Source organism: Peromyscus leucopus, chromosome 3, assembly GCF_004664715.2.
Source record: "Peromyscus leucopus breed LL Stock chromosome 3, UCI_PerLeu_2.1, whole genome shotgun sequence".
Lineage (NCBI taxonomy): Eukaryota > Metazoa > Chordata > Mammalia > Rodentia > Cricetidae > Peromyscus > Peromyscus leucopus.
Window position 1 is genome coordinate 131,598,392 of NC_051065.1, and position 13,900 is coordinate 131,612,291.

Below are 13,900 nucleotides of genomic sequence, written 5' to 3' on the forward strand. Positions count from 1 at the left end.
GAGCCAGACTTGAAATTTCTTCATACTCCAAGGGCTGGTCCTGTTTCACAGCCACGTCACCCCTCAGTGTTAACTCTTTTTCTTTTCTTTTTTTTTTTTTTTGAGATAGGGTTTCTCTGTGTAGTTTTGGTGCCTGTCCTGGGTCTCACTCTGTAGCCCAGGCTGGTCTCAAACTCACAAAGATCCACCTGCCTCTGCCTCCCAAGTACTGGGATTAAAGGCATGTGCCACCACTGCCCAGCATCAGTGTTAACTCTTTAAGAACTATTCTGGAAATGGAGTAGGAGTTTCTAGGCACAGCCTAAGACTCCAACCTTGTCTGAGAAAGCCTCAGAGAAATGAATTTGCTTCTACTGCCTTTTTCCTATCCTGTCCCAACAGATCATCTGCACCCCAAGATTAGCATTCTAGCATCTTGAACTGCGAAGTGGAAGAGAGGCTTTAAAAAAGGGTCATGCCTATTTATGTGAAAGAAAATGGCTATGAATGTGTTCAGAGTCCAGAGCTGCACAGAGGTATTGGAAATTGGCCAGGACTCCTTGATGCCTTTTTCTAGTACCTTCTTCTTGACCTCTCACCTTACCTGGAGTCTTCCCCCATCATTTATCCTGTACCTATGCCTATCCATTCCTTTACAGCTCTTAGATAGTTGCTAACTAACTTCAATTACTACTTGGTAAGAATTTCCCCTGCCAGAGGGATGTTTATTTTAGAGACTCTTGAATTTCAAAGTTCTTCTATGTGTCAGAAATTAACCCTTACCCCTCCACACCAATCCTTTGGTTTTGTTTTGAGATAGGTCTTTCTGGAGAACACAGGCCTGCCTTGAACAATTCTCCTGCCTCAGCCTCCCAAGTGTTGGGGTAATAGATGTGAACCATCATGTCCCACACAGAATTAATTTCAAAAAACTGCCTAGTTACAGAAGTCATCATATGTTTTCTGTCATATGTAGAGCCTAGATTGAAGTATATATGCATATCTATCTGTCATTTACATGTCTGTCTATCTATCTATCTATCTATCTATCTATCTATCATCTATCTATAGATTGAAATATACACACATATATAAAATTAACTTCACATGTTTGATGGACTTAATTTTCCTTTTTATAATGCTTGATCATGGAGTTAATTTAAAATAAGCTTAATTTGTTAACAGTTTGTTATATATGTAGTATGATAGTTTTAATTGTCAATTTAATGAGATCTAGAATAATCTGGAATATCAGCCTCTGCGTGCTTGTGGGGGATTATCATGACTAGATTAATTGAAGTGGTAAGACCTACCTACATTCCTTGGGTAGTGTGCTGGTTAAGTTTTTGTGTCAACTTGACACAAGCTAGAGTCATCTGAGAGGAGGAGACCTTAATTGAGAAAATGCCTCCATAAGATCCAGCTGTGGCATTTTCTTAATTAGTGATTGATGTAGGAGAGCCCAGTCCATTGTGGGTGGGTCCACTCATGGGCTGGTGGTCCTAGGTTCTATAAGAAAGCAAGTTGAGGATGCCAAGAGGAGCAAACCAGTAAGCAGCACTCCTCCACGGCTTCTGCATCAGCTCCTGCCTCCAAGTTCCTGCCCAGTTTGAGTTCCTGCCCTGACTTCCTTCAATGGTGATTTGTGATGTGGAAGAGTAAGTAATTGAAACAACCCCTTTTCTCCCCAAGTTGCTTTAGGTCATGATTTTACCACACCAACAGAAACCCTAACCAAGATGGGATCCTAGACTGTAGAAACAGGAGAAAATGAGCTGAGCACAAGTGTTCCGTGCTCACTGCCTCCTACTGCAGATGCCATGTGACCAGCTATGTGACCAGCTGTGGTGGTATTGTGTTCCCTAAAATATTGTGTACTCTAATAAATTTTTCTGGGGTCAGAGAACAGACAGCCACTAGATACAAAGGCTAGAAAATGGTGGCACTCACACCTTTAATCCTAGCATTCCAGAGAAATCCATCTGGGATCTCTGTGAGTTCAAGGCCACATTGGAAACAGCCAGGCATGGTGACTCACGCCTTTAATCCTAGGGAGTGATGGTAGAAAGCAAAAAGGTATATAAGGCATGAGGACCAGACACTAGAGGCTTTTGGCTGGTTAAGCATTTGGCTGGTTAAGCATTCAGGCTTTTGAGCAGTAATTCAGCTGAGACCCATTCCGGATGAGGACTCAGAGACCTCCAGTCTGAGGAGACAAGACCAGATGAGGATCTGGCGAGGTGAGATAGCTGTGGCTTGTTCTGTCTCTCTGATCTACCAGCATGGACCCCAATAACTTGCCTCTGGTTTGATTTTATTAATAAGAACTTTTAAGATTCCTGCTACAACCAGCTGCTGTAAGCTCCAGCTGCTTTGACTTCCCCACTACATGGACTGACTGTACTCTCGAAGTATAAATCAAAACAAACACGTTCTCCTGAAAGTGTCCCATGTCAGGGTATTTTATCACAGCAAGAAGAGTAGCCAAGGCATGTGGTAAAATTTCTGCTGACTTAAGCTCCATCCTCCTATTTTCCTAATCTGCTTATAACTAAGATTTTCATGGCTCCTTGGAGATCCTAGCTTTTGTACTAGAGAACAGTAGGAATGTTCTCACAGGGAAGGAGGTGGATTTGCAGAGCCTAGGTCTTGCAGGGTTCTGTCAAATTTTTGTAATTCTAGATGTAATTGTACAGTACGTATGTCTTTGTGTCACTTGGCTCTTGGGGCAGGAAAAGATCTGGTGGTGCATATCCTAGTATGTGGGTGGATTATTGTCATTCTATCTCTCTCCTTGTTTATCTTCAAGGCTTTCTCCAATATTGTTTTATGTCCATTTATGCTGCCAACCTTTATCAGGTTACCCTTTCTCATTTTTCCAGTCAGGCTAGTCAACAACAGAAGTATACTCCATAATACCAAGCCACCCTACCCTTTGTTTAGATACACTCATCATGGCTAAAATAGCCATGGCCGATTAAACACAAAAAACTTGCCAGGTGCTTTATTTTAGTCCTAATCTTTCATAAAAATATGTGTGGAAGGCATTACTATCTTTGTTTTATAAAGAGAATGTAAAAAAAATCTAGTCTCTTTAACTTCGTTGTACTATACAAAATTATTGTTATACCAAAATTCATTCATGCATTTACTCACGCATCATTCATAGATGATGGTAATTACACCTCTATGCATCAAATGCCTATTTTGTGAAAATAATCATCTTAAATATTATGAGGATTATATTAGCTCTCATATAGCTCTGATCTCAGGAAGCTTGCCGGATAGACAGAGAGATAACAATTGAGCATGATGATCAAAATATAAGAAACTATGGACTTCTACTAGGTAGTTTTGAGGTTGTAATCACTATGACAGTATCAAATTCAAAAACAAGTTACATACACAGTTGTCAGTGACTGAGGGAATGTTTGAGCAATCTGGCAATCTACAAAGAAGTAGTTAACTTGGAATTCAGAGGAAAGTTGAATGGAGCAGGAGAGGTTACACACACACACACACACACACACACACACACACACACACACACACAGAGTGTGTAGCATTTGCACAGAACTGAGCATATTCCAGAGGTGGAGAAAGCTGTTTTGTGTGATCAGGATATATGAGCCAGGAGGTGGAGGTATGCCAAGTGTGAGGTATGAAATGGACAGAAGTCAGGTGCCCAAGGGTAACATTTCTAGCATCAAAGTTCTCATTGAATCAAAAAAGAAAGTTTTCCCAGCTTTTTACCAAACACAGAAATACGAGTCTTAGGAAGATGAATACAGCGCTGAAGAGAGGACTCAGTGGGTAAAGGACTTTTCACACAGGCCTGAACACCTGCGTGTGGATCCTGGGATTAGCTTCCCTTATCTCAGAACTCCGGTGGCTGGAGGGGAGGAGGAGAGAGGTGAATTACTGGAAGTCTTCCATCTGCACAGAGGGACCAGCAAACAGAGGAGCCAGCCTCAAACAAGGCAGAAGGTGGAGACTGACACCAGCATTATCCTCTGACCTCCACACTTGTACTATAGCACACATGTGCCCCCCACATACATGTCCACCAAACACACACACACACACACACACACACACACACACACACACTCACACACAGGTGCACACTGGATTGTAGAAATATACCATTAAAATAATTATAATTTTGGAAGGAAAAATATACACTGTGAGCAATCTTTCAATGTTGGAAGTATTTAAGTTTGTTAGATTTAGTGTTTTTCAAACTTTTTTTTTCCAGTTTGGATTCTAAAAATATAAGATAAGAAATCCCGTTCATAGTGTGTGGGTAAAGACCCATTTTTCTCAATGTCAAGCTCTTCACAATTTGAATAAGTATTTTAGTTCCATTGCTGTTTGCCGACTTAAGGGTCATCTCAAAAGAGACTTATCAGGCACAGCTCCGTAAAGGAGAAGCTGTGGTGCACAGTGGAAGGAGGAGAGAAATCTTTCTGTTTGCTTATAAAATACAGAAATTAGCTGGACCTTAGTGTCTGGATTGTAGCTCTGGGCCTACTGTATTTCTTAGCTACATGGTCTTAAATGAATCAGCCCAATGATGTTATTCCATAAAGGTACTAGTATTACAGGGTTTTATGAGGATTAATAATGACTCACATAACAAAGATATAAATATGCCTAGATATTTTCCCATTACTTTCTTTAAAAAATATTTATTTTTAATAATTTTACTCTGTGAATGTATGTGTCTGTGCACGTGACTGCAGGTGCCTGTGGAGATCATTAGAGGGAGTTGTATCCTCCTGGATTTGGGGTTACAGGTGGTTGTGAGTTACTCTCTGTGGTTGCTGGGAACCAAACTTGAGGCTTCTGTAAGAATAACTCAGAACTGCTGAGTCATCTCTCCAGCCCTTGCTTCCTCTTTCCTTCTAATTCTCTTCTGATTTCTTTCTTTCTTTCTTTTTAAACATCCATGATTTAGTTTATAGATCTATGAAGAAAGACAACAGACTTCCCTAAATTTGGTGGGGCTGAAACATCATAGTGAAAGGGTGTGGCAGAGCAAAGCTGCTCATCTTGGGGCTTGGGAATATATATATATATATAAATAATATGTGTGTGTGTGCGTGTGTGTGTGTGTGTGTGTGTGTGTGTGTGTGTGTGTGTGTGTATTATGCATGTATATGTATATATATCTTATCTGTTCCTCTAGATTACCCCAACTAATATAAAACCTAATTATAATAGAAATTATATAACACATATAGTTTAATTGATATTCTCTCTTTCTTCCTTCCTTCCTTCCTTCCTTCCTTCCTTCCTTCCTTCCTTCCTTTCTTTCTTTCTTTCTTTCTTTCTTTCTTTCTTTCTTTCTTTCTTTCTTCCTTCCTTTCTTTCTTTCTCCCTTACTTTTTCTGTGTAGACCTGGCTGTCCTGGAATTTGATCTGTAGACCAGGCTGGCCTTGAACTCAGAGATCCACCTGCTTCTGTCTCCTAAGTGCTGGGATTAAGGGCATGTACCACAACTGCCCAGCTATAATATTATTTCTTGTACTATAGATACTATTACATAGAGATGTGATATACAATAAAGCTTTATTGACTTTATTGTGGCACATTTTGAAATAAGCTGAACCACACCCCACCTGAAATCCTGGGAATGAGTCTGTTTTCAAAGCAGGATCAATGTTGGTACATCACAAAGAGAAATTTACATACTTGTTCATTTAAATATGAAACTAATAACATAACATTCACATAAGTATCCTTTCCTAATCCCAACACTAAAATCAACAGCGGTAGCAAAAAAAAATTATTTTGGTAATGTAAAGCACACTTCATGAAGGGAATTTCAATGTTCAAGTCATGTCTGTAAGTCAGATTCTCACTAAGAATGAGATTCACTATTTTATTTTCTATTTTTTTGGAAGTGTAAGCTAAGTTCCTTTAGAGAGAAAGAAGGAAGACATGAAATTGGGAGGGAGACATATTGGGAGAGTTCAGGGGTGTTGGAGGGGGAAATAAAGAATATGATCATCATATGTTATCTATGTATATGAAACACTAAAGATTTGTTTATTTATCATGTATACAGAGTTTTGCCTACAGGCCATAAGAGGGGACCAGTTCTCATTACAGATGGTTATGAGCCACCATGTGGTTTGCTGGGACTTGAACTCAGGACCTCTGGAAGAATAGCCAATGCTCTTAACTTCTGAGCCATCTCACCAGCCCCTATTATTTTCTTTTAAAATAACAGTGCCAGGTGTCATGGATCACAGCTTTAATCACAGGACTTGGGAGGCAGAGGCAGACAGATCTCTGTGAGTTTGAAGCCATCTTGGTCTATATAACGAGCTCCAGGACAACTGTGGCTCCATAATGAGATTACATTTTAAAAAGATGATATAAGGTAGTGTAATAGACATTTGTATACATTAATGTTGTTTCTAGTGGTTCCAATTTATAGTCAGGGAAAAGCATATAGATTGTAACACTGACTTACAGAGTCATACCATTCATCTAGAAACTTGCCTAACTTAGCCAAGAGAGTAAGTTGACATATAGACTTGAGTTCTAAGAATCTGTGGTCTCTTAGTTGAAGACATAAATAATAGAAGACAGGATCCTTTTGAAATATGCTGGATATAAATATGGTTGTGTAAATATTCAACAGAATAAAGTCATAGACACGTCATTAAAACTCACTGCAGAAAATGGAATGAACCCCTCATGGATACAAACCACCTTTATCTTTCAAAACACCTTTTTTAGTACCAGCAAGCACAGTAAAGAACAGAATTAAATTTTTTTTAATTAAATAAGAACAAGATTTTGTGTTGTTTTTAATTAGATCTCAAATTTTTGAGTTTAACGATAAAGGCCTGGGAGCCAGACACTGGGGTGAAAGCCTGCTAGCTCAGAGAGGTAGAACAAACGCCCAGTTGACCTTCCTCCTCACTGGTGTCCCAGAAAACAAGGCCTTTCTCCTAAGCAGTCTCAAACAACAACAACAAAAAACCTCAAAACGAATGTCCTTCCCTTCTGCGTCCTGTGCATCTTTTTATGCATCCTCCTCCTGACTCCCTCCTACTCTCTGTTTTTTTTTTTATGTTCACTTCCTGTCAACTGGATGCTTGCTCCATCTCTTGACCTATGACTGACTTTATTTAATCCTGTTTACAGTAACTAGAAAGCTCTTAGATTAAAGGTGTGTGTGCTAGGGCTAAGCCACACTACCACTAGAAACAGATTTTTCCAGTAAGTAACACAATCTTGGGGTTCACAGTGTGATCAAATATCCTGCAACAATTTTGCTGATTTATTTTGAAATGGCATCTGAACAGGTACCTAGAATACTTGCTTTTCCAATGTCCAGAATCAGAACTTTGCTATTAACAGTTAATGACTTGTCAGGTTTCATGCTCCTATGGTCTCCTTTATTGTTGAATTTGAATCATAAAGTTACAAGGTAAAAAAAGAAATTTTAAGTATTTCAAGAACATGTGTGAAGAGACACTGTCTGTAGCCTGACCTTGATCAGTCCTAAAACAATTCTTAGAATGAGGATTTACACACACAGCCAGAAAGCATGTGACACATCATCTTGCATTCATAGTGTAAATGAAAAAGGCACTGTTAAATTACTAATGAAATTACCAGAGCATTTACACATAAAGTAACAAGAGATGAAGAAGTACATTGACTCTAAAGGAGTAAGAAATCCAAAGATTCCCTGTTCGGAATCTCTGCTGCATTCCTCTTGCCGTATGTGTTCGATCCCACGTTGGTTGGTGGAAGGACAGGACCAAGGTTGTTGCTCGAACGGACCAAAAAGTTTGCCAGGCGTTGTGTGGCACATGTGGCTGTGTTGCACTTCCGTTTGTCCACCAGGTGGTTGGTACCACTGAGCAAATAAGAAAGAAGTACCAGGTTGAGAGGTAGCCATGTCATCTCCACTACCTCATGCAGTGAAAGAAGGGGAGTATTTTTATAGATGTCACTCAGGACTTTGGCTCTTTCTGACACCTAGAACATGTAGAAGAATCAATTTTTGACCACAAAACCACACAGCACCTTCCACTGGGGTCAACATCGCAGTTCACAATACAAGGAGTAATCTCTGGATATTTGGGGCACATGTTCTTATAATAAAAAATCTCTATCTTCTAAGTCTTGTTGGTGGACTTTTTTTCTGTTATACATAAAGGATTTGGAATGTATGATTTAAATCTAGCCTGGAATATGTGGAGATTCTAAAGGTGCATTCATTTCCTCTATCTTTTTGACAAAAATTAAACAATATTTTTCTATGTTTCTTGAGATTACTCAGTTAAAATAACAAGAGAAAGATGCCATGAGGAAATTCTGCTATATACAACACTAAAGACATTGTTTAAAGTGAGATAACTCAGGTACAGGAAATTACATATTGAGTGAACACAAAGGAGACATCACACACAGTCAAACTTGTGAATCAAGTACTGGAATGCTGTTCACCAGGTAAGGGGCAAATTGCTGGTTACTAAGCAGTAGGCAGCAAGGTGAATGTGTTCTTAAGATCACTGGTCAGCAGTACAAAATTTTTGCATGCTAAAACTTTTTGTGAGAGCAGATTTCACATTGAGTATTCTTACTACAATAAACAGTATAGAAACATTAAAAAGACAGATAAGGCTGGGCGGTGGTGGCGCACGCCTTTTATCCCAGCACTCGGGGTTCAGAGGCAGGCAGATCTCTGTGAGTTTGAGGCCAGTCTGGTCTACAGAGCAAGTTCCAGGACAGCCAAAGCTACCCCCCAAAAAAGATAGATCATATTGGGTGATTAGAAGATCATCTAAAAGTTACTATACAGTCACAGGACAAATGAATTGATCACTGATCCAGTGCTCGTTGCACCATGGGAGTCCTTGGCATGAATATGTAGACCTCTACTTTTCAAAAATTTTCATGTTAGGGCTAGGCTAACTGTGACAACTGGAGTCTTTGTATATCGAGGGCATAGGATCACCACATTTTTAGCCACTAAAATAACACTAGCAATAACTCAAAACTTATAACTGTGATTTAAAATTCATTTGAATTTTGGTACACTTATTTATTATTATTTTTGAGTCTAGCCATGTAGCCTAGGCTGGCCTTGACTTTTCTATGTAGTCCAGGCTGGCTTCCAACATGATTATTCCACTTCTCCCAAGTGTTGGGGTTACAGGTATGTGCTACCACACCCGGATGTACCTCTATTTGAGACATTTATTTATTTCAACTCTATAGACGTGGAATATCTCATGTCTTGGTTGGTCAGCTTTCTGCTTGTAGAAGAACACCTGAAATAAATCAACTTACAAACAGGAAAAACATTTGGGCTTGCCATTTGGAGGGCTCAGCCCAGGGTCATTGGTCCTGTTGTTTGGTACTAAGGACACGTGACCAGCAGGTGATTATGAGATAAAGCACACTGGTAGCGGCCTGGTGACTAGGAAGCAAACAAAAAGAGGGAGAAGAATAAATTGTGTTTCCAAACCTCCTTTGAAGGTACAAGTACAGTGGCCCCAAACCCTTGCTCTGCCTTCCCCTCTCCAAGTTTCTACTACCTCTTATAGGTACCATGCTGTAGGGACCAAACTTTTGAGACTTGGGGCTTTGAAATATATTTCAGAAATAAACTTTATCAGTGTGCTTTCAAAATGGCATTTCAGATGGATATAGACTAGAAACGCTGACTACTGGGTTGATTTTTAGAACACCCTGGGAAGCGCTGTAGTTTTCAGCGCCATAGAAATCAAATTACTATTAAAATTTAGGCTGGTCCACGGTGGCACTTGCCTTTAATCCCAGCACTCGGGAAGCAGAGCCAGGCGGATCTCTGTGAGTTCGAGGCCAGCCTGGGCCACAGAGTGAGATCCAGGACCGGCACCAAAGCTATAGAGAGAAGCCCTGTCTCAAAACAACAACAACAACAACAACAACAACAACAACAACAACAACAAAGGATTTAGATACATGTAAAGTAAAAGTTATAGGGCTAAAATCTCAATGCCCAGGACAATGTAGAGGATGTGCAGCTGGGAACTAAGTGCTATGAATGCCTCTGTGAGGACTTTGTGGGTGGGAGTGTTGAATCATCATTGCCTCTGTGCAGAGATACCCTAGGCCTAAATGTTTTATATGAATTTTTAAAATTATTTTGTCTCTTTACTGCTGTATTTCCCCCAGTTAGATTCCGTCAGCATCGAGTGATCTGGCGATCTGTTTTGTGTAAATAAAGGAACAGTCAGTAGCCAAAGGAAGCCCACTGTGGGACTCCAGCAACAGGACTCAAATGTTCAATTTTTTTTTTCAGTTTTTGAAGCAGTTTCCTGTTTTTTAATCTCAGAGCAGCATCATCTTCCTGTCACCCCTCTCTAGTGCAGGGATTCCGAGTGTGTGCCACCACACCCAGTGCAATCCACATTTCTCACCTGTAGTCATCTCAGGGAAATTATCCCTTCTTTGAAGCTGTAGCACACATGAACACCGTACTTCAAAGAAATGACTTAATGCTTTAAAGAGTTTTGCCAGTGTTTCCAAACACATGACATTAAATTTTAAATAACATGACTTTTCCTAAAAAACATCTGGGCATAGGAGTTGGTATGTGAACCTGAAAACTGATAGATTTAAGACAGTTGAGAACATGATCTATCAATGCAGGGCAATCTCTGAAGATGTTCTTGACAGTGATGGGAGCAGACTGTAGAGTTCTCCACAAGCAAGTGGCTGGACTTTGAGAACTGATTAGAGGGCAATAACAACACCTTATGTTATCTAAATAAAACATTCTCACATTTAGTTAGCTGAAAGGACCACCACTCCTCATGAAAAACACACAGGAATCTCTTAAGCTTGTGTCCTAGATGCAGTATTGCTTCCTCCAAGAAACCTTCCATCTGAAGATGGTGAGAGAATGCACACAACTCTTCAAACAATCTTTGGAATGTCCGGTAAGGGTCATATAGCCAGTGCAAGAAGTGCTATCTCCATTGTAGGTGTTTCTTTTCTTAATGACTTGTCTACATTAACATTCTTTTGTAGAGATGTGAGGCTACTGCTGAAAACTGCTAGTGATCCAGCTAGGTTTGAGTGTGAGTGTGAGTGTGAGTGTGTGTGTGTGTGTGTGTGTGTGTGTGTGTGTCCTCCATCCCCCAAACAGGTACTGATGTAAAGAAATGCATTAAAAGGCATTTTAAGGATGTCTTATGAGTGTGTACAAGATAAATCATTATGAGAAAACAGGAAAATAATATGACAGACAGTAATGCTGTGATTTATTCTATTTTAGAGTAAAGTTCACTGTATAAGATGTGAGCACCCACAGACACACTTGGTAGAGGTGCTGAGCAAATCTCCATATATACTTGTAGAAAAAAAAAATCAAACACACTGGCAGACACATTAGGTAATACTGTTAAATTTTCCATCATGATATAATTGTTCTTATTAGAAACTTCATATTGGTTTTACAGTCATTTTTAGCCATGAAAAAGCCAATTGAAAATTACAGTCAGTTCAGAGAACACTGTGTGAAACCAGGTAAGTCTTCAGATGACAAAAACCATTTTCTAATAATTCCTGCTATTAATCATAGCTAGTGCTATAGAAATGTCTGCACATTGACACAGACTTTCACCCAAGAACAAATACCCCAGAGACAAAGAAAGAGATGATGATGATAATTCTATTGAGAGACTTAAATCACATTCTCTTTCAAAGGTGCATTTAGTTCTTTGTGCTGTCAAGAGTGGTTACGTCTGGTCTCCTAAGATATATGGAGCAAAACTGATTTAGGCATAAATTTTTGTTACTTTGTTTAAATCAGATTAATGGATTTGGTAATAGGAATCTTTTAAATAGATGGAGAATTACAGTTTTTAGTGGTTTCCATCTGAAGCTTGTAATCACTACTATTTCACCAGCTGCCTTTAACTCTCTTAGATTTCCTCAAACCACTGTTTAGTTTTGTTTCCCTTTGATATTTCCAATAAGCCTTCCTCAGAAATCATGCTGATGTCTATGTACAGTCTACACAGTGACAATATTTCAAGTATTGCTAATTAACATTCACAGATGCTCAGAGTCATCTTGTGCAGAATTTATATCTCTGTGTGACCACAACATGGAATGACTTTCAAATAGCAAATGACTTTTTAACTATTTCTGAAATTTAACTTCTTAAAAACATCTTTCATTTGCTTCCTCTCTTATAGTTTCAAATTCCTGAAGGAGATGTATAAGTTTGGATACTTCCAGACCCCTCTGAAGAGGAAAAACAAGCAGTTTAAATATGCAGCAGAATTCCAAGTGACATAAAAACCAATGTTTTGTTCAATCCCTTCAGTTTCTTTCTGTATTGGGTTCAAACAGCATGACTGTCTGCCTGTCAGTTTTCCTGGCATCTTACTCTGGCTTGGCCCCTGTAGGTTCTAATACATTCCAGACAAATGTTACCATCCATGGCCATCTACAAGAAGTTCTACCAGTCATTCCTCAGTCACTGACTTTGTCCTGGAAGTACACAGAATTGGGAAACCTTCCCCTTCAAGTACTGCTAACGGCAAGAATTGCTTAGAAATTGAAGAATACAAGGGCTGTTAGTTGCACAGCGGTGTTGAATTCTAAGTTCCCCACACTTTTCAAAAGAAGTAGGGGTTTTCAGGTTACCAACCTTCTGACAGGTGTAGCTGTCAAGTGGTTTAGTGCCACAGAGAGGATGAGGAGGGCAGCTGGCAGCTTTAGGATGTGCATTGCTTCTCAAGTTCCCTGAGAAGAGAAAACATTCAAGTCAAGCCACGTCCTTCAGTTCTGATTGATGCAATTTTAAATTAAAACCTTCAAAGAAAATTTAAAGCGTACTTTACAAGGACTTCTGTTATTTTTTACTTATGCCTGTCAATTTTGAAATAGTTTCAAAACGTTCAAGTCCCTTTTTAAAACAACATGAAAATTTCTATTATAACACATTATTCTTTTACTCTCTTCATGAAGTAATTCCTACATGTAGCACAAAGATTACTTTTCTTTTAGTAAACAACTTCTTCCCAAGCACAGGATGTTCTTTACCTTTTAGTAATCAGTGGCAGCAATATCAGAAAATGCCTTGATAGCCAGAAGCTTCAGAAACCACAGCCCAACTCCGCTCGCCCGGCTTGACAACTAGCAAGCTGGCTTTTATACACCCCTCGCCTTGCTTAGCTCTGTCACCAGGGAGGCTCTGTCATTAATTTCCATCTTATGGATGGAAAGTGCTTCATAGGCAGCAGGAGCACATGGGCCATCATCTCATTAACACTTGGGTAAATATTAGCAGAGCACATACTGAGTGCCTTTGTGGGGTTAATGGTCCATCAGGGGAAGAAATTTTGGGGTTTCCATTTTTGTGAAATATAAGTGATATTTTCAAAAATTAGTGTAACGGTAATCAAGTGACATTTTAAAAAGTTTAAGGAATAACAATAAAGTGTGGTTATATGCAAAGAGAATGCTAGAGAAACAGGGGAGTTATAGCCACTCTCTCAAGGCTATGGATACTCAGAAAGAGTTTGTAAAACTGTAAGTACTATTTTGTAAACAGTTCATAAAATGGAAAACTGAATGGACTCAGTGGCCTTTAAAAGGATTATAGGCTCCAAAGCTACACAGAGAAACCCTGTCTCTAACCGCCGCCCCCCCCCCAAAAAAAAGGATTATAGGAAGTTGAGAGAGAGTACAAGAAGTGGGAGGCATTCTGGGGGGAGTTGGAGGGGAAGGAGTGGAGAATGGATTTGATCAAAGTACATTGTAAGCATGCATGGAATTCTCAAGAAACAAAGAAATGTGTATATATATATATATAAAGATAATAGGAACCATTTATAGTGAAGTGGGGGAACACCAAAGACATAAATCCAGTGATTTTACATCTAA

At 39.3% G+C, this 13,900-nt stretch overlaps 2 protein-coding genes across 3 annotated transcripts in view; one reads left to right on the forward strand and one right to left on the reverse strand.

The window, feature by feature from the left end:
- The window catches only part of Slco1a2 (solute carrier organic anion transporter family member 1A2), a 93,140-nt gene that overhangs the window by 10,649 nt on the left and 68,591 nt on the right, over positions 1-13,900 (forward strand). The window lies entirely within an intron of this gene.
- LOC114700297 (islet amyloid polypeptide) lies at positions 6,154-13,793 on the reverse strand. The gene is made up of 3 exons (XM_037204009.1): positions 13,058-13,793; positions 12,663-12,757; positions 6,154-7,865 (listed from the first exon to the last, which is right to left on the reverse strand). The coding sequence occupies exons 2-3, from the start codon at positions 12,740-12,742 to the stop codon at positions 7,667-7,669; spliced, it is 279 nt and encodes a 92-aa protein (XP_037059904.1). The 5' UTR covers positions 12,743-12,757; positions 13,058-13,793; the 3' UTR covers positions 6,154-7,666.